Genomic DNA, 24275 nt, shown 5'->3' on the forward strand with positions numbered 1-24275 from the left:
GACTCTCTGGAATCTCCGCCGAAGCCCCGAGGCCCTGGGTCTCCTTTCAAACCGAGCGTTGGAGGGAGGAGGGAGGAGGGAGGCGGGAGGAGGGAGGAGGGAGGAGGGAGGAGGGAGGCGGAGGAGGGCGGAGCGTGGGGGCTCCAGAGGGGCCTTATTCCGTGCGTATCCGGGCTCTGCGGTCCGAGCGGCGTTGGGTCGGGGATCCTCGGCGGCCCCTCGAGCTCTCTCCTCCGAGCATCTGAAATCTTGGCTCCTCCTGCGCCCGCGTAGTCACGCCTCAAGCCTGCGGGCCAGCCCGGGGGCCGGCGAGGAGGTGGCGGTCGGCGGGGAGCAAGGGGAGCAAGCCGCGCCCGCAGCCCCGTCCCGCCGAGCAGCTGCGCCCCCGGTGCCGTGGGCGGAAGCCTTGGGGCGCTCGGCTGCGGGGGCGCGGCCCGGGGGTCCCGGGAGCTGCCCTGGGCCCTGGCGCCCCGCCCCGCCCCGCCCCGCCCCGCCGAGGAGTGTCCAGCGAACTTCACCGGGCGGCTCCAGAGCAGCGCGCGGGCACCGCCCCGGCCGGGACCCTGGAGCGGGGGGTCCGCTGTGGGCGCAGCGCGGAGGTCCGCCCCTCGGGCCAGTGCGCAGCGGAGAACCGCGCTCGGCGCCTCCGCCTCCGCCTCCGCCTCCGCCTCCGCCTCCGCCCCCGGCTCGGCTTCGCGTGGGGGCCGAGCGCGCTGTGGCCCTGGAGCAGCCGCTTCCCCGGTTCCCCCGCGCCCGGGCGCCGCGGCCAGCGTTGGAGGCGGGAGCCGGGCCCTGGGTGCTGAGCGCCGGGCTCCGCCAGGGCAGGTGCCGACGCGCAATGGGCGCCTTCAGAGTGTGGCTCGGGGTGGCCCTGGCGCTGGCGGGATTCGCAGCATCGCCTCGGCATTGCGAAGGTGAGAGGCTCGTGGGCTGCGCGCGCGTGTGCGTGTGCGGGACTCCGGTGTGCGGGCCGCGCGGAGGTTCCTCGGGGCTGGTAGGCGGGTGGGATGGAACCGGAGTGCGCTTTGCTGCAGGGATTCCCCCCCCGACCGCGGTGCCCCCCGCCCCGCTCTCGGCCGCAGGTGCCCTTGGGCGGGGGTGGCCGGTGGACCTGGCATCTCCGATCCGGGCCTCCCCCGCCCCCGACGGCAGCAACTAGGGAAGCGGGGCCGAGGAGCCGACAATTGCTCTCACCTCGGCCCCTCCGCAACCTAAGATCCGGCCGCTTGAATCCGCCTCCCCCGGCCCCGGTGGGTCCCCCGTAAAGTGCAGTGAAGACCCCACGACCAGGTGGTTGAGCGGCTCCTGGACGGAGACCTCCAAGCGCCCTGCGAGGAGTCCCTCCAGTACAGAGGCGCGAGGCCGCCTGCTTTCTTAGGGGGAAAGTGGCTAGTAAGGGTCTAGCCTCATCCTCTTACTTCGCCCTCACTCCGGGGCCCCCCAGCCCGTGCGCACGACCGCGAGCTGCGCGCGGAGCCGGAGGAGGCGGCGGGAGTTGTGGCCGGGATGGCACAGGCAGGCGGCCGGGCCCGCACGGATGCCTGGAGCCGAAGAGTGAATCAAGCGTTTGGGGGTCGAGGATGGGGGCCCGGGGCTGCGGGCGCTGTGGACGCCCACCTGCCCCGACGAGTAGGGAAAGTCCCTTTGCTGAGTGCTCGCGGAAGGCGCAGGGAGGCGGAGGCAGCATCCAGCGTCCGGGGCCCCGGGCTTCCCCTCCCGGCTCCATCCATTACTCCTCCGGCTGCGGGCAGGGAGCTCCCCTGCTCCCGGGGACTCCGGGCTGGGGCGCGGCGGGGCGCCCGGGCCCTGCTGCAGGGTTGGGGCGGCCCCAAGGGGCAGGGCCCGCGCACCCGGTGGGGCGGGAGGACCGGCAGAGGACAAAGCCCTCCCTGGGATCGACCTCCAGCCAGCAGAGCAGCTGCCTTTTCCTTGCTAGTAGTTTCCCCGGACAAAGTGGCGTGGCCTTGGAAGCCCACGCACGGTACTGGGGACTCTACCGTGGGTGGAGGCACCGCCTGCCCGCCCCCCTTCCCCGGGGAAGTCTGAAGCCTGTCAAGTACTTGCCCCAGGAAGAGCACGTCTGGGGCCTGTGCAGCCTTCTTCAGATGGGTGACAACCTGTAGAAATAGGTCTGTGTTGTGTGCGTGCGTGTGTGTGCATACCTAAAAATAAATAAATAAATAAATAAAACTTACAGTGCTGAATTATAACGATAAATCAGGTAGGAGAGTTAACCCAGGCCACCCAAATCTGAATTTGAGACTTAGAAAAATTATGTCTGCATTCGGTGGTGGCAACGCGGGGACGCGTGCTGCCCCTCCCGGATAGCTCACCAGCGGGCAGTTGGAATGATGCCGTTTTTCTGAACCAAATCCCTTGAAATGACAAAAGCCATTATTATTAGCAGGGCTCGCTCTTAGGAAGACTAGCTGGTTCGATGGGCAAAGTTTAAGAACGTCCAAAGGCTTTTGATGGGGAGGAGGAGGGCAGGATGCCAGGGGTGCTATTCCTTCAAAGATTCTTTGGAAACTTTGCTTCTTACTGTTTCGCCCCACCTTCAGGGCATTCTAGAATCATTTCACAGATTGGGTTGATAAATGTCTGAGAGTTTCCATCCAAGTCATAATGGTCCTTATCTAATAATGAATGAATGAATGTGGACATTTATTGAGCACAAGCTATTTGGCTTTTACTATGCCAAGCACTTTACATACATTATCTCATTTAATTGAATTAATTAAGTGATATCAGGCCCACAGCCAAAAAATCAGCTGTCATCTGATGAGACCTGTGGTTTGGTTCTGTCAGGGTATTCCTTTTCTCTTAAAAATATGAGCATTGAAGTCAAGGATGGAAAGCTTAAGGGTCTTACAGATTTCCTCAAGTTTTTATGATTAGTTCTAGCAATGATTTTTAAAAATGGAAAAGAAGCATTTTCATGCGTGCTTCTCACGGTGTGACATACACTTTGTTACTTTTGCTGACCAAGCTGTGGCAGAGTTCGTGTTTTCTTAGTGCTCAGAGAGCGTCTCACACATACTTCTAGTACACCAGTTAATAGTTCTACAATCACATTGATAAAGGTGCAGTTTCAGTATTCTTCATGTAGCTGTGTGCTCACCGAGGGCTTCTGATGGCTCCTAATTACTCTTACATCTCCACATCACCTCCTAGTCCCCGCGAGGTGCTAAAAAAGTATTGGTCAGATGAATGAGTATTGCCTAATTACAGTCTTTTGAATTAAGTTAACACTGGCCTCGATGAGAAACTTCTGTATGACCCTGAATGAACCACTTAACTTCTTTGGCCTGTGGTTCTGTCATTTACCAAATGCAGAAGTTGGCTGGCGAGGTGATAGCTTTTGCTGGGCAGCCTGGGTGGCTCAGCGGTTTAGCGCCGCCTTCGGCCCAGGGCGTGGTCCTGGAGACCCGGGATTGAGTCCCACATTGGATTCCCTGCATGGAGCCTGCTTCTCCCTCTGCCTGTGTCTCTGCCTCTCTCTCTCTCTATCTGTGTCTCTTATGAATAAATACATGAAATTTCAAAAAATATTTTTGCTAATTATCCAGCATGGGGAAAAAAAAGATCAACATTTGCTGCCTTATTTGTGGTCGGTTGCAGCTTTCTGGTTCTGAATTTTACTGTAGTTATTAAAAGAAAAATGAAGTCTTACAAGCAAATCACTGGTAATGTTATTTTATACTGTTTTATATTGCCAAGCTGGCAACTCACTATGATTTGAGAACTTAATGCAATCAAGAAGTCACAGAGAAACTTCTAGCAAAGATAACTGCTTTCTGAATCAGACAAGCTTTGCCATGACAGTCTCTGGAGAAGCATGTTTTGAATTTTGTTAACCCATGGAATATCCACTAGATAGAATGTGGTGGCTTGGAGATAGGAGAGGACTATTGAAGTGGACGTTGAGAGAAGAGAGTTCGAGTCTGTGTCCTGTAACTCCCCATGTGGCTTAGTCAATCCCACTTTCTTCCAGACTTTTCCTATAAATGAATGCCATTAACAGAATACATTGGAAAAGATCATTTGATAGACAATGTGTTTTACTTATGGGTGGATCAGCATATTTGGTTCCACTCTTGGCTGGAGAGTTCCTTCTGTGTCAGATTTAAACTTTAAAACTCAATGTCAATAAAGAGAAGACATTGGCTAGGGAAAATAGCCTATCTCTTCATTCTTTCACTCCATACATCTTTATTGAGAGCTTATGTGAATGGTTATGTCTGGTAGGGGGAATACAAATGTAAAAAAGTCATACTACCTGCCCTGAAGAAGTTTGCATACCCAGTAATTGTTAATATCAGTAAAGTAGAAGTAAGGATGTGTGAACATTGGTCCTTGGTGGGTTTCCCAATATTGAATAATTGTACTTTTACATCTTTTGGCTTTTATAACTACCTGCTGGTGAAAATAAAGAGGTTTCCATTTCTGTTCTCCTCTAGGGATTAGATCCTGCATATACATTGTTTAGTGAGGGTGTAGCCATCTGTATTCACTGTTACGGACTTAAGTGGCAATTATCACTCAGCTTCACTCAGACGCAGGTAGTCATAAATACCCTCTACCACATGGCTCAAGAGAAGGGAGGAGAATACCACATAGCAAAGTTGGAGTTGTGTGCCAAATCTTACAATAGTTCAAAAAACAGTTGGCCCATTTTCATTTTAATTGCTCTATTAATTGATCTGAATTTTGGTTTACAATAATCAGGATATGAGCTGTCCTGTCAGTTCAGAAAACAATTCTATTTTAACTATTCCATAGTGTACAAGCCATATGTTGAATTATAGCACAACCTAAAGCTTGAACATTTAAATGCTAACTTGTGGCTACTTGTTCCTAATGAGTCATATTTTTGTGATACCGTGCTCTCCAAATCTCTTCATATCTTATGGCCATATAGACTGCTTTGTCTTTGAACTAATGGGTCTGATGTTTTGCAGCTCTTGGATTTAATTTCTCTTATTTACTCAGTTTACCAGGTATGGTACTATAGTGAATAGTTTCTGGATATGAGTACTATAATCCGTTTTGACTTGAGTCTCTAGCAGATGCTTGGCTTAACCAAGTGTGTATGTGGTGCCACATTCAATGCTGATTTATTTATGTTCTGGTGGGTTTATAACATCTATCTAACTTTCCAGGAATAGGCTTTGATGTGAGTAGTTGGATATTTCTTTCTTTTTTTTAAAGATTTTATTTATTCGTGAGATACGGGGAGAGAGAGAGAGAGAGAGAGAGAGAGAGAGGGAGGGAGAGGCAGAGACACAGGCAGAGGGAGAAGCGGGCTCCATGCAGGGAGTCTGACGTGGGACTTGATCCCGGGTCTCCAGGATCTGGCCCTGGGCTGAAGGTGGCACTAAACCGCTGAGCCACCTGGGCTGCCCAGTAGTTGGATATTTCTTAGGATACTTCATTCCTTTTGGATCTGGCTTTTGGGAGGCAATGCTATGTAGGAGGGCAGTAAAATGATTTGAAGATGGTCTTATTCTAAAGGTTAAATTTTGTTTATTCTAAAGTTTGAATTTTGCTAAATTGTACCTCGGTCATGATCTTTATGTTTATTTTGTAGAAATCAGAAGTAATGAAATAGGTCCATTTGAGTATTTTAGAAATTGAATTTTGTTGATATATATTTATTTGAGCTTTATATGATTATTTTATGTATGTACACATATATCCTATATGATTTTATATATGTATATATTTATATATATGCATACATATCTCTCTTATGACATACCATAGACTGAAATACTAAGTCTTTATTTCTTGAAGAGACATAAGTGAGTTAAGAAGAATTTTCTCCCTAGGTTTTATCTCAGGCTATTCTTGTCTAAATGTCAAGGGCACAAAAGTCATTCCAATAAATTTGGGCATAGAGATCTTTGATTCAGACCCCAAATGTAAATAGCCATCTCATTTCGGAAGATTGTTCATAATTCCATTTTTGGTGGATAAGGCAGACTGGCCCCTTCCTGAAACGTTAATATTTTTGAGACTTCACGAATGATCTGTTGAAGGCCAAGCAGTATAGTAAAATGTGTCCTTCCCTCTTTGGACACCACGTGCAGCCTATTGTCAAGATGTGCTTCTGCCTTGGTGTGTGTATGCTATTCCAGTCTGTTTTGTAGGTTCGGTTTCTGAGAGAGTAGATGTTAGCACAGTACCCACATGTTTCTAGGTTAAAAAAACATCTTTGTGCTGTTCAAAGATTGGTTGAGAATTAGAATTGCAATTTCACATTGTTTTCAAATATAACACTTGGAAAGATTTATTTTATGGTATGCTAGTTATTCAGAAAATATAGGTGTCCCATTCACATTTAACCTTCTTTTCCATTTTGAAGCAAATCATCTGTTGTTTTTTATTTGGTGCTTAATGAATGGAAAATATAAAGATGTATCAGTTCACAGCCAGCCCATTAGAAAGAAATATTGAGTGAAAAGAGGGTGAAAAGAGTATTGGAGTTCAAGAGCTCAGTAGACAAGTTCTTTTCAATAACTACAGTCAGGCAGCCCTGGTGGCCTAGCAGTCTAGCGCCGCCTTCAGCCTGGGGTGTGGTTCTGGAGACCCCGGATCGAGTCCCACGTCAGGCTCCTTACATGGAGCTTGCTTCTCCCTCTGCCTGTGTCTCTGCCTCTCTCTCTTTCTGTGTCTGTCATAAATAAATAAAAAAATCTTTAAAAAAATAATTAAAAAAATAACTACAGCCTGCACTGCTCTCTGTAAAATGTGATATTCCTAAAGAGGAACATACTGTGTGAAGTAGTTAATCACTCAGATACCTAAGTGGATGCCTACTACGTGAAGAGTTAGGGAAGCCAAAGAAGTAGAAGCAGCTCCTCTCCCAAGAGTTTGTATATACACTGTAGCAGGGTAGATGCAGCGGTTCTACAAGAACACAAGAATGAATTCACAAACAGATGATGCAGGCACTGAGTGCTATGAGGGCAAAGGGGAGAGAGCATAATCCTGTGGGCTGGCAAACCTCATGAAGGAGATGGGATCAAATTTAAGGAACTTGAATAGACCCAGTGTGTCTCCTGCAGAAAACCAGAATGAGCGAAGGCATGGAGATATGGGAGTGTTACCACCAGCTCCTAGGTTGGCCTCTTGGGTTGGACTGGAGAATTTGTGTAGGCAAAGAGTGGCAGAGAAGCCTGGATAAATAAATTGGGATTCAATTAGGGAGGTGTTGCTGATTTATCATGTAGAAAAATACGCACTGTATACATAACATGCCATTATAAATACATTTATTTTAAAATTCATAAATTTAAATTTATTTATTTAAAACAGATAAGTTTTAATGATGCTTTCCCTCATGTGTATCCAAGAAGTGTTGTTGTGTTGTACAGGGTTATTTCCCTGGGGGCAGAATGCTCACACTTTTAAGATTTTGGAAAAAGCTCAATTTGCTTACTCTGATGCATGTAAATGGAGTTTTAGCCCAAGTCTGCTGGGGCAGTGACAGTCGGTCTCTCTTGCATTCCTTTTAATTCTTGTTTTGTTTTTCCCTACAGGTGCTTGTGTCTACCAGGGTTCCTTGTTGGCGGTAGGTCATTCTTCATCTATTTGGTTTATTTCTTTCAAATGTAAAATGCTTGATTGAGGTTGCAGAGTGAGTGAGTGACCCTATCGTTGTAAAATATGTTTATTTTTCCTTCACAGTTTGAGGATTATCCCTCGTCTTGGCACAATCATGTTCAATTACTTTATACCTTTTCCAGAGTGAATTAGTTCCATTCGAATACTTAGGTATTGGAAAAGAAGTTCAAACACCCAACACAATTTGCATTCCATGGTTTTCCTTTGTGTTCTTTCAATCAGAGAGAAAATTAGATCCCATTCTCTTGCCAGATATGAACTAGGGCACACTTTGTTCATTTTCTCATTGCATTTGCTTCTTCCTTTGAACCCCCTCTCCAAAAAGAGGTACACTTATTAAATTGAGTACAATGAGGAGGATTCCAAATAACAAGCAAATTAACTATCTCTGAACTTTTGCCTTGTAGGGTAGAATTGATTTTGAATTTAATGTCATGATGACTTGGGGAAAAAGCTGATGCCAGTCTTATGCATTTCTTTTCATTAATAATGTACTGTGGTGCATAACAGTGTGTTAAAGCCTTATTGAAGACTGTCTACATTCCATCAACTCTAATAAATGGTGTGACAAGTCATTCTTCACCACTTTTTTATTTTGGTTTAATAAATGCTATATTAAAAACAGGACTGAAATGGTTGGAGAGGGTTTGCTCCTTTATATCACAACTTGCTATTGACATGTGCGATATTAATAAGTCATCTTGGATTGTCCTCGTGGTGTTGAAATAGATGAGGAATATCTGAAATATCCAACAGTCTGGATAATGGTAGATGTTCACAGTAATATTCTTGATTCTGAACTTTATGTAATATAGTTACTGCTCTGAAGATTTATGTTTTTTTCCCCTTCATGTTTTTCTATTAAAGAATCAGGAGAAAGCCAGTTCCTTTTTCTTTCTCATTCTGTGCCCTTCAGAGCCTGCTTTTCCTTGTGTTTCTTCTTTAATACATTTTCTGAATCATCTAAAAATTGAAGGGCTTTAAAATACATCACCGGTTTGGGGGAACAGTAGTAGATATTATAGACAAGTCAGCTATCCATGTTAATACAAAGAGAATTGCTTACTGTATACAGTGCTTCATAATTTAAAAATATTTTTTCATAGCTATTGATCTATTTGATACAATAGACTAGTGTAATGAGCAGATCAAGTATTATTTTATACTCTTCTTTCTCCCTCTCTTTAATGAAGAACCAAAGATGTGAGAGATTTTAAGAGATTTGCTAAAGGTAAATTGACCATTAAGAGATTGAACAGAATAAGCCTACCTGTCTTCCTTCCGTTGTTCCCCCTGGATCTGAAGGAAAGTGGCTAGCCTGTCTTCTATATTTGATGTTGCTCTGTGTTATTGTGCCTCCGAATATGAAAGCATCAATTACTTGGAGAGGGCAGTGCCATCAAGTTCAAGGAGAGACTGTCTTGTCAATTTGTACCTAACAGGTGATCGTGCTATCTTGGATTCCATGCTCTGGCTCCTTCCAGGACTATGGCTGCTAAGGTCTAGTAGGCTGTGCTGTGATGCACCAGCACACTCCTGTTTCCCACCATTTGGCTTCTTTGCTTACCAAGATTCAGTTCTGTGTGTTCTTAAACCTCCCCAAGCCTGATGTATTTATTATTGTAGGTATGTAATTCAGTTAGAAAGACAATACATCTATTACAATGATAAAGGTTCTTATTTAACAAATGTTTATGGAGTGGCAACTGTGGCCAAATGTGGAATTCTCCACGCCATGCGTCAGTGAGCAAATACACAAAATCCTCGCTTTTGTGAAGCTTGAGTTCTAATGAGTAATATATATATATAGAAGTCAGATAGGTGCAACAGAGGAAAACAATAGGGGAGTAGGGAGATGGAAGATACTGAGTAGAAGATGAGGGTGGCTACGGCAAATAGGGTGATAGGGACGGCCTCCTTGAGAAAGGGACATTTGAGCAGCGACCTGCAGACAGCCATTATAAAGAGCTAGTCTCCCTGGATATCCAGGGAAATAGAATTCCAGAGAAGGGGAGAGCAGTGGTCAAGTCTGAAGCAGGCTTGCTTAGCCATTTGAAGAAGTGTGTGGTGGTCAGAGCGGCTGGAGTGCATGACCAGGGGCAGGATGAGGTCAGAGAGGTGGGCCAGAGCCTTGTATAGGCTTTAGCTTGTCCTCTCAGGAAGGTGGAGAGCCACTGGAGGAGCTGCAGCAGAGGAGTGACAAAATCTGACTTATAGTTTAATTAAACTGCTGGAATGTGAATGTGAAAAGAAATCATGTTCTTGTTTCTAAGGAAACTATGGCGAATACTTTAAAAAGACCCCGTAGAGGTGAGTCACTAAAAATTTGCTGTCAAATTAAGTATAGGAGAAACAACTATAAAAGATTGGGGAAAAACACAAAAATCCAGAGAGATTCTGCATTCAGATTTATTTGCAACCATTTTAAGTTTTTTTCCATTTTAAGGGACTTCAAACTGGAAATAGTAGATGATGCATTGTGGGCATAGTTAATTGTCTGCATAATTAATTACTGTTCTCTCTCCACCTGATCTGGTCTTGGAGAAAGGCATTGCCCCTACAGCAGTGAAATGGAATGAATGTGCATTTTTGTATTTTGAATGAAAATAAAGAGCTTATATACTGTTCTGGGTTTTTCTGATTAAAGAGCTCTTTAGGTGAGAGGGATTCTATGGTTAAGAGGTTTCACAGCTGGGAGCTGGCTCTGAGGATGGTGGCGTGATGTCCCTGTACGAAAAAAACCCTGTACTACTCGCACACATTTTAGAGCTAGGTGTGACTTCAGAGATCATGTAGTTCGAATTCTCCATATTATAGGTGAGAAAACTAGGGCAAGGGTTATGAAGTTCTTGAACTTAATCCATTTCTCAGGTGAGTAACCAGAAAAGGAGAGTGGGTCTGGATGAAAACAGCAAAGCAACAGCTTTACCCAGAAGAATTCCACAAAATGTATCTAGCAAATGAGATCACAGATCTCGGTACTGGTTGCAGATTGCTAACTCTCATCCTGCCTTGTGAGGATTTCTCCCACTGATACGTCTCCAGTCTTACCCCTTGTTGCCTGGGAAGCTGTCAGATAGAGTGGAGGATCCATGATGCTTGTCACTTGACAGATTTCGTTTTGATTCTTCCTCCTCCACTGCAACCCAGCTCTGTGACCTAGAGCAAGTTACATACATCTTCCTGAATCTCTATCCCTGCCTGTGTGGAATGGGGATAAAAGCCTCTCCTGAGGGGTTTTCATACAGTAAAGCCGATAACGTGGCGAGGACACTCTGGTGCAGTGCCTGGCATGTGCTTTTCTGCTACAACAAAATTTCTCTTTACCAACAAAGAAGGACAAGAGGAAGGGAACAAGTTACTAAGCACCTATGTATTTCATACTGTCAGCAATCCCAGGAAATAGGTGTTGTCTTTACAGATAAGGAAACTGAGGCTCAAGAAGTCTAAGTCACTTGTCCGGAAATTATATAGGTGGTCACTGCTAGAGCATTCAAACCTGGTTCTGACTCTAGAGCTGTTTCACTGAGCAGCTTGTTTCTCTCAGCCAAGCCAGTCCGCCTGTTGTCTCTGAACACAACTGGCTTAGTTCACCTTTAGTTCTATATGCCCATCCCCTCTCTGCTGCAGTTGTCTCTGCCAGTCTCCATCCTGACCGCCACAAAAGCCAGCTGTCCCTGGGTAACCCCTACCCATTTAACTGAATCTCTCCTACAGTAGTGTGTACCAGATCCACCACATGACGCAAGAAATGTTTGGAGGGGGTCATTGCATCTTAAATAAACACACACACACATGCACACACAGGAAGGTCCTATACCTTGAGAAACACTATACTATTTTGGGGTGTGTTTCTTACCGCACAATACCCCTGGACCCACAGAACTTTCCCTAAAGTCAGCCCTTGTGAAAGAAAGAACATGACTACCGTGTTAAATCAGGAATCTATCAGGAGGAAGCCACCTGGTCTTATGTTTAACTGTGACAGGGGCATTGAGTGGGAGCAGAAAAATAAAATTTTTATTTCAATATTTTTACTTCTGTTCTTTTCCAGCTATATTGAGTGAAAAGAATTTAACTTTCTCTTGGCATCACCACAAGTAAACAATTCTGCTTTATCAGGTTTTCCCTAGGGGTGGAGAGTCGTACTCTTGACCTCAGTTTTTTGTTTGTTTGTTTTTTGACCTCAGTTTTTACATCTGTAAAATGGAGACTAACTATTTACTTCACAGCCTTATTGCAAAAGTTAAAGGAGATCACCATGAAGCGCTTAGCTCTGTGCTTGTGACTTCTAACACTCAGTGAAGGTTAGCTGCTGTATTTGTTGCCAAAAGCATTTGTGATTGGAAGAGTGGCACAAAGCTGTTCTTCTTCCCTTGATCAAAAGTGTTATGTGTTGACATTTTCCTGCTTGGAATACTTTTGCTCACAAATGCTTGACAAAGTAAATTATGTGACACTAAATTTGGACACATTCGAAAGAAAAAAATTCAGGGATAGTTAAAAATGTGGAGTGTTTACTTCACAGCTATTTAGTATGACACAATAGAAAGATCTAGGCTTCGGAGTTTGAAACCTACTACTGCCACATACCTGCTGTGTGGCCCCAAGTATGATATTTTATACAGCCGAGACTCAGTTTCATCGTCTACATAATGAGGATTGTAGTCCTCCCAGGGTTGATGTGAGGATTAACCGAACGCATGCTTGTGAAAGAACCCAGAACTGTGGTTGGTAAGAAGCTGGTGCATACGTTATCTCGGTGGCAAAAAGTGTCGGAGTGGAAGTGACTCAGTGATAGAGGCCAGGGTGTCTTGTTTTGGGTCCTGGCTCTGTAATTACTAGCTATGCAGCATTGAGGGAGTCACTTGAATGAAATGAGCTCTGTTTCTAAATTTATAAAATGAGAACGTTTGATCCTCCCCAAGATTCCTTAGCTCAGTGCTACTCAATACGAGTTTCCTTGTGGATGGCTGTGTTCCATGGATACACTGTCCAGCATAGCAGCCGTGAACCACGTGTGGTTATGGAGTGCTTGAAATGTGGCTGGTGACCCCAAGGGGGTAAGTTCTAAATTTTTCTTAAGGTAAATTAATTAAAAAAATATAGATCGCCTCATACGGCTTGTGGCTACTGTACTCTACCATGCAGCTTTAGAGCTTTACGGTTCTTAACATCTTGTAGCACTTAAGCTTGAGTTATAGTCTCACGTGTGGTTCTCACCCCAGGTGGAGCCTCCCTATAGTGTTGTTAGTTGTGGAGAGGGTCACAAGAAATTTGTTACCATATCTGAGGTTGTTCTTTGTTTATGTAATTTGAGCAGTTTTAAGTCATCTTATTGAGATCACTACTCTCCCCATTTTGCTTGATATGCTTTCTGGAGTGAAAGGAGCAGAGATACAGCTGAGCCCTTGCCTGCAATCTGTCTTACATATTCCATTAAAAATCTGTTTTCAGCTTTGTTGAGGTATAATTGGCCCATGAAAATTGTATGTGTTTTAGATGTACTACTTAATGATATAGATCGATCGATAGATAGATACAGACATATATATATTGTGAAAAAATCACCACAATCACATTAATTAACTTATCTGTCACCTCACTTAGTTACCATTTTTTTACTTTCTTGGTGGTGGTGAGAACACTTATTATCTACCTCCTGGCATGAGCACTGGGTGTTATATACAAGTGATCAATCACTAAATTCTACACCTGAAACCAGTACTACACAATATGTTAAGTAATTGGAATTTAAATAAAAACTTGAAACTGATATATATATCTCCATCCTCCTAGCAAATTTCAAGTATATCATACAGTATTACTCACTATTGTCACATTGTTGTGCATTAGATCTGCAGAATTTGTTAATCTTGCTTACCTTGCTAATTGCCCCAGCCCCTGGGCACCACCATTTTCCCCTCCACTCTGTGGGTATGACTATTTTAGATTCCTCATATAAGGGAGATTGTGCAATATTTGTCTTTCTGCATCTGACTTACTTCACTTAGCATAACGTTCTCCAGGTCCACCCATGGCGTTGCAAATGGCAGGATTTCCTACTAATTCAAAGCTAAACAATATTTTACTGGATACATACACCACCTTTTCTTTACCCATTTACCAGTTGATGGATATTTAGGTTGTTTCTATATGTCGGCCGTTATGAATAATGCTGAAATGAACATAGAGGTGAAGATATCTCTTCAAGATCCTGATTTCATTTCCTTGGCTATATATCCAGAAGTAGCATTGCTGGACCATCTGGTAGCTCTATTTTAAAATGTTCTCAGGAAGCTCCATAGTGTTTTCTGTGATGGTTGTACCAATTTGTATTCTCACCAACGGTGTACAAGGATTCCCTTTTTCTTTTTTTTTAATATTTTATTTATTTATTTATTTATTTATTTATTTATTTATTTATTTATATTTATTTATTTATGAAAGACAGAGAGAGAGAGAGAGAGACAGAGACACAGGCAGAGGGAGAAGCAGGCTCCATTGCAGGAAGCCCGATGTGGGACTCGATCCTGGGACTCCAGCATCGCTCCCTGAGTCAAAGGCAATCACTCAACCGCTGAGCCACCCAGGCACCCTAAGGATTCCCTTTTTCCCACATACTTGTCGACACATATAATCTTTTGTCTTTTTGATAATAACTATCTTAACAGATATGAGATAATAGGATAATATCTCATTGAGTTCTTTGATTTGTATCCAGTAAAATTTTTACAAAATATTTTTGGTGTTTTGTCAAAGTCTGATCTGCTTGGAGTGTTATCCACTGTTTATACAATGGCAGAGAAACATTGAGAACTTCGGGTCTAATATGTAGGCCTTGTTTATTAAGGCTAAGAAGTAAGAAAGATAAAGGAAGACAATTCGAGCTCTTTAGTTCTAGTCACCCTTTTAAAAGATGAGTGTGCTATATAGCATTACTTTCTTTTATTTGAAACTATAACATGAGAGATGGTCCCATAGAAACGAAAATGTCTCAGACTTGCATTTGTGCTGGTTATTTATCAACATGCTTAAGAGATTTTATGGTGAAGAAAAATGAAAATTTGGAAGCTTACCCTATTGAGTGGTCAGAGTCCCCCTAAACTTTTAGTGAATCTCAGCCAGTGGCTACTATTAGACACTCTGAACTTTGTAGCAGTCAGGGGGAATACTTGGCATCCTGTGGATATACTCAGAGGGGAAGCAATAAAAGCAGCCATTCCTTAATTTTCCTTAAGAGTACTACTGGGTATTGTAGGATATTGTTGTTTTTTGTTATAGCTTAACAAGAATTCAGCATTTTTAAGTGCCTCTGGTCCATCTTCATTTATTATTATTTTTTAAAAAGAGATATATATATATAAAAGATATATATATAAAAGATATATATATAAAAGATATATATATATAAAAGATATATATATATAAAAGATATATATATGAAAGATATATATATATATATATATATATAGAGAGAGAGAGAGAGAGAGAGGGAGAGAGAGAAAGGCAGAGACACAGGAGGAGGGAGAAGCAGGCTCCATGCTGGGAGCCTGATGCGGAACTCGATCCTGGGACTCTAGGATCGTGCCCTGGGCCAAAGGCAGGCGTCAAACCACTGAGCCACCCAGGGATCCCCATCTTCATTTATTTTTAAATACTGAGCAAAAAAAAAAAAATACTGAGCAATATGTTTTTTTCATAATAAATTTATTTTTTATTGGTGTTCAATTTACCAACATACAGAATAACACCCAGTGCTCATCTCGTCAAGTGCCCCCTCAGTGCCCGTCACCCATTCACCCCCACCCCCTGCCCTCCTCCCCTTCCACTACCCCTAGTTCGTTTCCCAGAGTTAGGAGTCTTCATGTTCTGTCTCCCTTTCTGATATTTCCCACACATTTCTTCTCCCTTCCCTTATATTCCCTTTCACTATTATTTATATTCCCCAAATGAATGAGAACATATAATGTTTGTCCTTCTCCGACTGACTTACTTCACTCAGCGTAATACCCTCCAGTTCCATCCACGGTGAAGCAAATGGTGGGTATTTGTCGTTTCTAATGGCTGAGGAATATTCCATTGTATACATAGACCACATCTTTTTTATCCATTCATCTTTTGATGGACACCGGGTTCCTTCCACAGTTTGGCTATTGTGGCCATTGCTGCTAGAAACATCGGGGGGCAGGTGTCTCGGCGTTTCATTGCATCTGAATCTTTGGGGTGAGCAATATGTTTTTAAGTGGGAAAGCTACTCTTGTTAAAATGTACTTATTCTGGGATAAAAGCTTAATTTTTTTTTTTTTTTTTTGCAGTAAACCAGTAGCACATCATCACTGTGCTGGGTGCTGCGATAAATTTCCTTTAACTGAAGGTATTCAAGACCAGACAGTCAGCATCAGAAATGAGAGTGTTGGCTAGGTCTAGATGACTGCCAATTTGGGGTCTTGCTTAGATGGATTGAAGGTGAGAGTTATGCATTTCTGCCTAAAGAAGTTCTTAGGGTGAGGAAACCTGACTCCAGTGTCCAGTGAAGGCTTTCTTACTGTGCATCTCTTTAGGATAGGGAGGGATTGTGTACCTTTGGGTCCCAGGTGGTGAGCATTGGGCTCTAGGTGCTTCAGATGATTCTTTTGCCTTGCTGGGTTTTTATAAAGTGTCCCTTGTAATCAGATGTGCTAGTTTCCTATTCGGAAATTGATTTCTTCTTAAAATATTGTGTGAGAGGAATAATATGAGAGGCTTTGTACTTTTATTGATGAATAATCCATATGCATTTTCAGCCTTATTCATATTCTTGTGGTAGGAACAGATGTTTTAAATTAACCAACACATTTCCTATGCTTTGTTTTGAATTTAGAAGACACAGCTGAATTTAGCAGCCATATTAATTTGTTCAAACTATGCTATATGTGATTATATATCTCAATTTTCTGGTTGGATCATACACTCACCCTACCTTTTATTTTTTAACTTTTTACCATTTCTGTTCTAAATTTTTTATTTAAAGATTTTATTTATTTATTCATGAGAGACACAGAGAGAAAGAGGCAGAGACACAGGCAGAGGGAGGAGCAGGCTCCACGGAGGGAGCCTGACGTGGGACTTGATCCCGGGTCTCTAGGATCACACCCTGGGCTGAAGGTGGCACTAAGCTGCTGGGCCACTGGGGCTGCCCATTTCTGTTCTAAATTGCCTGATGACCTAATACCTCATTTTGTTTTTTTTTCTCCATTTGTCTTTTTATACATACAAAATATATACATATACATGTTTATTTTATACACAGTACATTTATGTATGCATATATACATATCCTCTAGGAAAGAACTATCACTCATGATACCTTATGGTATTATCTTGTCATAATTTGCTTACTTTTTAACGCCCTCTGCTTACTAAGGGAAAAGAATGTATATAAATATCAAATGACAATTGTGAGTTAAGCCAGCTTATGTTTTTTGGTATTTGAATGGCAAATGTCTAAAGAAAAATTGGCTTTAAAAATTTTGTATGGTATCCCCGGATAACTTAGCGGTTTAGCCCTTGTCTTTGGCCCAGGGCGTGATCCTGGGGTCCTGGGATCGAGTCCCGCATTGGTCTCCCTGCATTGGAGCCTGCTTCTTCCTCTGCCTGTGTCTCTGCCTCTCTCTGTGTCTCTCATGAATAAATAAAATCTTAAAAAAAATTTTTTTTTCGTATAAAAAATAAAAATAAAAATTTTGTATGGATGGCATTTTGCTTCTGTGAGAGGAAAGGACACTTAGATATAAAAATGGTGCAAGATAATTTTGTTAAAAATTATGTAAAATAAGTGCACTGCCTCTGGTATGCCAGCTAAATTCTTTTTTAGCAATGATTTCTTAGGCTCCCAGAGTTTATAAACTAAATGAAAGGAAGGAGGAAAGGGAAAAGCTTTCACAGTAAGAATGTTTATTGTTATACCCAGGAGACCCTTGAGTTTGGGCCATGACCTGTGAGTTCTTTCCTGACAGCTCCCAAGATTGGTTATTTATTAAATTTATGTCATTCCTTTCTTCCAAAGGGAAATTGAATGGTGGGGGAGCGGTTAGGGGAAAAAGTTGTCTGCATTGGAGAGCAGATTTTGTAGTTCTTTATACCTCACATTCCTGAAATGGTTTTGTAATAGTGAACAAGAGAGAATTATTAATAGAAATAGATAGTTGTTCTTTGGTGATCTTACTATGCCGAGTTTCCCTGTAATCCAGAGGGAACTTGGTCTAAGAGATGAAAGAACAGAAATAGAAGGAACCCTAACCTGCAATTAAGGGAGAGAAGAAATTTCTTTCTCTATTTGCCATCAGTATATATAATAGGAGTGATCCAACTGGATTCCAGATATTGATCAACTTCCATGTGTACAAGACCTGAGTCATGTCCCTAGGGCCTGTAGTAGCAGACTCTAGGTTGCCTGCTCACTAGCTCCTTTTCTCCTCTTCTCTATTGGCAATCCTTTTTTTCCCCCCAGTCCCCACCCCTTCCCCACAAGACTTGTGTAAATCCTTACAACTGTAAGCAACTTAGGAAGTATATATCCCCCTGCCAACATTGGTTTAGGAGTGAGTTTATGGCCTAATTGTGGCCAATATGCATGGAAGTCTGCTAAGTTTTTGGTGCTTGAAAGAACCTCATAGGTAGCACTTCTCTCCTCCCCAGTTCTGAACTAGTTGAGAAATAAAGAATAAATTTAGACCTGAAAACATCACCTTTTTATTTTTTAATCAATGAAGCTAAGGTGGCAGATATATCTTTGATTTTTTTCTTAAATGGACTCACTGATTCTGAACCCCCAGATTCCAGTAGACTTATGCATTCAGAACTTTACTGAAGCAGTTTTCCCATATAGAAAGGCTGCTCAGGTAAGAATTCCTGTTGGGAGAAGCAGAGGAAAACTTAAGTTTTTGGATGAAAGTTTTGCTCTCTAGAAGAGGAAGAGAGACAAAACTGAGTTAAGCCTGTACTCTTTTAAATTTACCAGTTAGATAAATCATACCACCTTCCCAAGCATAAGAAAGCACTAGAGTTGTATGTTGATACCCCTACACAGGAAGGAACCCTCAGGAGAAAGACTTCTCCATTAATGGGAGACTTTAAAACTTAGTCTTTGAACATTGGCAGGTGAGTATGCAGTCTCTGGAGCCACTGCAGCTATTAGGCTGCTCAGCCAACATGCGCAGGTTGATGGCAAAGAAAGGCGGAAAGAGTTTGGTTTCTTTCCTTTTTTTTTTTTTAAGATTTTATTTATTTATTCATGAGAGAGAGAGGCAGAGGCTCAGGCAGAGGGAGGCAGAGGCTCAGGCAGAGAGAGAGAGAGAGAGAGAGAGGCAGAAGCTCAGGCAGAGGGAGAAGCTCCCATGCAGAGAACCCGACGCGGGACTCGATCCCAGGTCTCCAGGATCACGCCCTGGGCTGAAGGCGGCGCTAAACCGCTGAGCCACCCGGTCTGCCCAGAGTTTGGTTTCTTGAGGAGTTGGGTTGTGGATCTGCCAATGTAACCAGCACAGGAACGGACTTTCCTGGGGGATTGTTATATGAGTCTAGAAATTCTCTAATTGTTTAAACCAGAATAAATAGGATTTTCATTACCGTAGCCCAAATCATTCTTTCCCACACCCTGCCATCAAATAGTGAACTCAGGTGATAGCACTTTGGGTTAAGTAGTCAGTGAAGGGGCACAGCCACATGGTAAGGGGATGGGTTCTAGATTCAGAGTTTGGAGTTTCACTCTGAGCTCTTCACTGCTGTTTGACCCTGGACGAGCTACTCACCCCATCAGTAAAATGGGGGTAATAGTTTTGTGTATGTAAATAGAGCTGCTGCAAAGTTAAATGGGATAATATGTGAAAGTCCCTGGGACATAGTAAGTAATAAGTATGTGTTAGCTGTTGAGAGAATATTGTTATTCCTGGTGTAAACCACTTTTGATCTGGGCCTTAAAATGTGGGTCAGTTTAGAACAGGAAGACATGAGGGAAAAGCTCTTAAGATAGAGGATCAGTATGAGGAAAAACATGAGTGGCAAAGGTAGTCCGTTTGACTGACATGTGAGAAGTGATGGGATGAAAAAGAGAAAATAGTTTTATTTTTTAGAGATTTTATTTATTTACTCATGAGAGACACAGAGAGAGGCAGACACACTGGCAAAGGGAGAAGGAGGCTCTCTGTGGGGAGCCAGATGCAGGACTCGATCCCAGGACCCAGAGATCAAGTCCTGAGCTGAAGGCAGATGCTCAACCACTGAGCCACCCAGGTGTCCCCAGAGGAAGGCCTTTTCAACTCCAGATCAAGTAGGGCCCTGGAATAAGGCATTTGGATTACATTCTGTAGGCAGTTGGGGACGCTTTGAAATGGAAATCATTTGCCCTTAGATTCTAACTCTTACTACAATCTGATCAGTGTGTTGTTGGAAGTGCTTTCCTCTCCTGTGTTCCTCCCTCTTCTCATTTTCACCAGGGTCCTCATATTGCTGCTGTAGAGCTTTGGAGAGGGCTTGAGGGGTTCCATGGAACTGATCATCATTGCCGAAAAGGAAAGATCAGTCTGCAGACATATTCGAACAGTGAGTCAGTACTGTTAGGTTCATCATTAGTTCAGCAGAAATGGCTTCATCTGGCATATGTCAAGTGGAACTCCCTATTAATAGGCATTGATCCACTCCTTTAGTATCGGTGTTCATAATGATGCCCCCTGAGGTGGTGGTATAATTGTTTCCCTTCCCCTTTAACCTAATTGGCATTTCTCATTTCTTCTTCATAATTTGTAAAGATTATGTTCTGGATAGTATTAGGATAAAGTATTTTATTGGATTAAATTTTTTTTTCAAATGGAAACCTGGTTATTTGATATATCCTACCCCAGATTTTGAAGAGTATAGTTTTTCTCTCATGCTGGACAACAGAAGCTTATTATCTTTTTTGTTTGCTTTTAGAATTTTATCAGATTTATCAATTTTTACATTTAAAATGTGTTTTTAAATATGACATTGTGTATCAACTATACTTGAATAATAAAAATAAAAAGATTTTTTAAAAAAATGTGTTTTTTAGAAGAAAGATCAAGTATGGGAAGATACTTTAAGGAATAGAAGGACCTCTTGAAAAACATGAACTGCCAGAAAAGATTCTTAATAGTTTGAGGATTTAGGAGGAGAAGAGAGGAAGATTTTATGGGAATAAGATAATTCAAGCGCATATAAAAGGAGACAAACTCATGTTAATGGTTGCTTTGGTTACCACTTTAGTAGAATGGATGAAGGTGTTGAGGAAAAAAAGTCTTTTTATATTTCTTACTCTGTTTCACTGATGACTTGGAGGAAAAACCTCAATAATAACAGGAGATAAATATATAGCATAATAAAAGAAATACTGTGAGCATCAAGGCATGTGTATTCCTGTGATATGGTTTTATACAAACTTATTAAGGTTAAGGATACTTACTCAGCAAGGGAGATAGTATCTTTAAAACTAAGAATTCCATTTTTTGGGAGAGGTACTAGAAATAAATTATTGAGTTAGGAAGAAAACCATTAAAAAAAGAAACCCATCAATAGTTTTTTTTTTTGAAGTGTTTTTTGAAAACTAAAGTACATACCCCAGAATATCATTCCAACTTTTGAGAGTGATAGCTTTCTTTTTTGATCTTTCTAAGGGAAAAATGGCCATAACACCATTATATTAATATGATTAATTATATTGAAAGTATTATTATATTAAAAGTATTATAAATTTGTTCTAAAATAAAAGAAACCATACAAACATAAAATATCAAAGGAAAGGAGAAGCCACGGACAATATCCTGTGAGAGGCTTTCCAGTTACATTCCCACTGCACCTGATATTTGTACCTCCACCGCCTTATGTCAGTGGACTGTACTTGATTATTTGCACATCTGCTCCCACTAAGGACATAGATTGTAGTGTACTCATTTTTATATCTGTGTAGAGGACATTGTCAGGTATTCAATGAATGAATGAGTGAATGAACAAATACATAAATAATTATCCTTAGTTATATATTCCCTTCCTGGACTGAGTAGTTCTGCCCTGTGGAAGTTTCTTTACAGAATCATACAAATGTTTTACCCAAAAGAAGGGTAAATTGGTTCCCCTTGTGCATGTAGTTCCTTTAAAGTTAATGAAAGACACTCGTACTTTAGCATTACAGAGGAGAAAATAATTGCACTCATGATCTGTTAAAATAAACAGATGTAAAGAGATATTTTGATGCTTTCTACTTTGTGCTAAAGTGTCCAGAAATAATTTTAACAGGTATATCTTAAAAAACGTTTCAGATCACAAAGGCCAAGAAATATATTTTTTAAAGATTTATTTATTTGAGAAAGAGAGAGAAAGCATGCACTCATGCGGGGGTGGGGCAAAGGGAGAGGGAGAGAATTTTTTTTTTCTAAAGATTTTATTTATTTGTTCATGAGAGACACAGCAAGAGAGAGGCAGAGACATAGGCAGAGAGAGAAGCAGGCTCCATGCAGGGAGCCTGACGTGGGACTCGATCCTGGGACTCCAGGATCACGCTCTGGGCTGAAGGCAGGTGCTCAACTGCTGAGCCATCCAGGCATCCCAAGAGAGAGAATCTTAAGCAGACTCGACTCTCCACTGAGTCATCAAGGGGCTTGATCTCAGGACTCAGATCATGACCTGAGCCAAAACCAAGAGTCAGATGCTTAACTCACTGAGACAGCCAGGCTCCCCTGGCCAAGGAAATATTTTATAGTAATATTAGATTTACTTTTATAGGATTTAAGGTTAACGAGCTCATAACTATCATTAAAAAAATCCCAAACTTTCAGTGCCTTCTATTAACCTATTATATGCAAAGCATGTGGGAAAGAGCTGTTGCAATGTTAGAAACTTTTTAAAAAATGTTTTTATTTTTCTGACAGAGAGAGAGAGAGAGAACAAGCAGGGAGGGCAGCAAGCAGAGGGAGAGGAAGAAGCAGACCCCCCCACTGAGCGGGGAGCCCAATGTGAGGCTCTATCCCAGAACCCTGAGATCACGAACTGAGCCAAAGTCAGATGCTTAACTGACTGAGCCACCCAGGCACCTCTTTAAAGCCTTTAAAACAAACAAACAAACAAACAAACAAAATGATGAAACATTAAAAAAAGGGAAAGTCTCTATTAATCCAAATAATTCCACAAACAAGGATAACTACTAGTAAATATTAGATGAACTTATTACAGAACTTCTATTAAGTATGTGTATGATCAACAAAAACAGGCATCACGATATGCATGTTGTTTGGTCATTGTTTTCTTAGTATAATATTATATAGTGAATGCTTTTCTATCTCAGTACATAATTGATCTACATGATAAATCCATTGTGGATAAACTAAGTTATTTTGGTGATCCCTATTGATTGGAATTCATAGTCCAGTGTTTTGGTATTGTAAGCAATATTATGATGACCATTCCAGCACATTTTTCAATTATTTCCTGAGGATAAATTATTTCCTCAGGGTAAATTTCAATTATTTTCTGAGGTGAATTTCTTAGAAATACAATTATTGAGCCACACGAATACACATCTTTAAAAAATATATTTGTGTACACACTTAATGTACATTACCAAAATTGCCCTTTGGGGAAGTCTTACCAATTTCCATCCTATTAGCTGGTATTAGTAGGGAATTCTGATGTAAGATTAAAACTAATTTGATTTTTGAATTACTGATTTTTAAAAGGTGATGACATAGAAGGCAGTATTGACAAATTTTAATAAAATTTTAAAAATATCTAACAACATAAAACTAAAAACAAAGCCCAATAGAATACAGATTTTCAAAGAATTAGTGTTATAAAGAATTATTCAGTACTTATAAAGCATTCATACAAATATTTAATAATACTACCAACTCCAGGAATTAAGAATAGAGAGTTCACGTAAGAGAAAATACAAGTAGCAAATATATTAAGAAGAATCATTGTTAAGAGCAAGGTGAAAACTAAACCAATAATGAGATATCACCTTATGCCTATTAGAAAAAAAAATTGATTAAATCTAGTTTTGATGAAGCTTCTGGGAATTTGCCCTAAGGAATTAATTTAGAAGAAAGATAAATTATACATAAAAAAGTGACCTTTCCAGGATTATTTGTACTATAAATTAAGAAGTTACCTAATGTCTATAGTAGAGGAGTGGTTGAGTAAATCAGTATAGATGGAGTTGACATGAAACATTCTATAGCTATTAAGATAATAGATGTGAAGAACATTTAGTCATGTAGACTCATTTATGAGGTAATGTTAAGTGAAAGGCAGAGTGTTCAAACCTTGTGATTAAAACTCTCTTTTAAAACAAACCTTTCTGTTAATAGAGTCTAATAAGTGGGAGAAACCCATTTTATACCAAAAGGCAGGAGAAAACTTGTTATGGATATGGAACCAAAGGAGAGAGTGGATAGAAGTTAGGAGAACGAAGGGACAGTGGACGCAGAAAATCAAGAAGGGACAAGATGACTGGAGTGGGATCAAACCTTAATTGGCAAGGACAACATAGACAAGGATCTTCTTCAAAGATAGAAGAAAAGCAGGAGAAGGTGTATGAAAATCACATTATTTAGGACTCTTACTGTGAGCAATGGGAACTCAGCTCAAATTAGCAT

At 41.6% G+C, this 24275-nt stretch overlaps 1 protein-coding gene across 1 annotated transcript in view; it reads left to right on the plus strand.

Moving 5' to 3' along the window:
* Positions 1–535: 535 nt before the first annotated feature.
* The window catches only part of FRAS1 (Fraser extracellular matrix complex subunit 1), a 436686-nt gene continuing 412946 nt past the window's right edge, over positions 536–24275 (plus strand). Inside the window, exons 1-2 of the mRNA XM_077882614.1 lie at positions 536–914; positions 7545–7576. Coding sequence (XP_077738740.1) covers positions 839–914; positions 7545–7576 — 108 coding nt within the window. The 5' untranslated portion in view covers positions 536–838. The remainder of the gene's footprint in view (positions 915–7544; positions 7577–24275) is intronic.

Source organism: Canis aureus, chromosome 33 (assembly GCF_053574225.1).
Source record: "Canis aureus isolate CA01 chromosome 33, VMU_Caureus_v.1.0, whole genome shotgun sequence".
Classification (NCBI taxonomy): domain Eukaryota; kingdom Metazoa; phylum Chordata; class Mammalia; order Carnivora; family Canidae; genus Canis; species Canis aureus.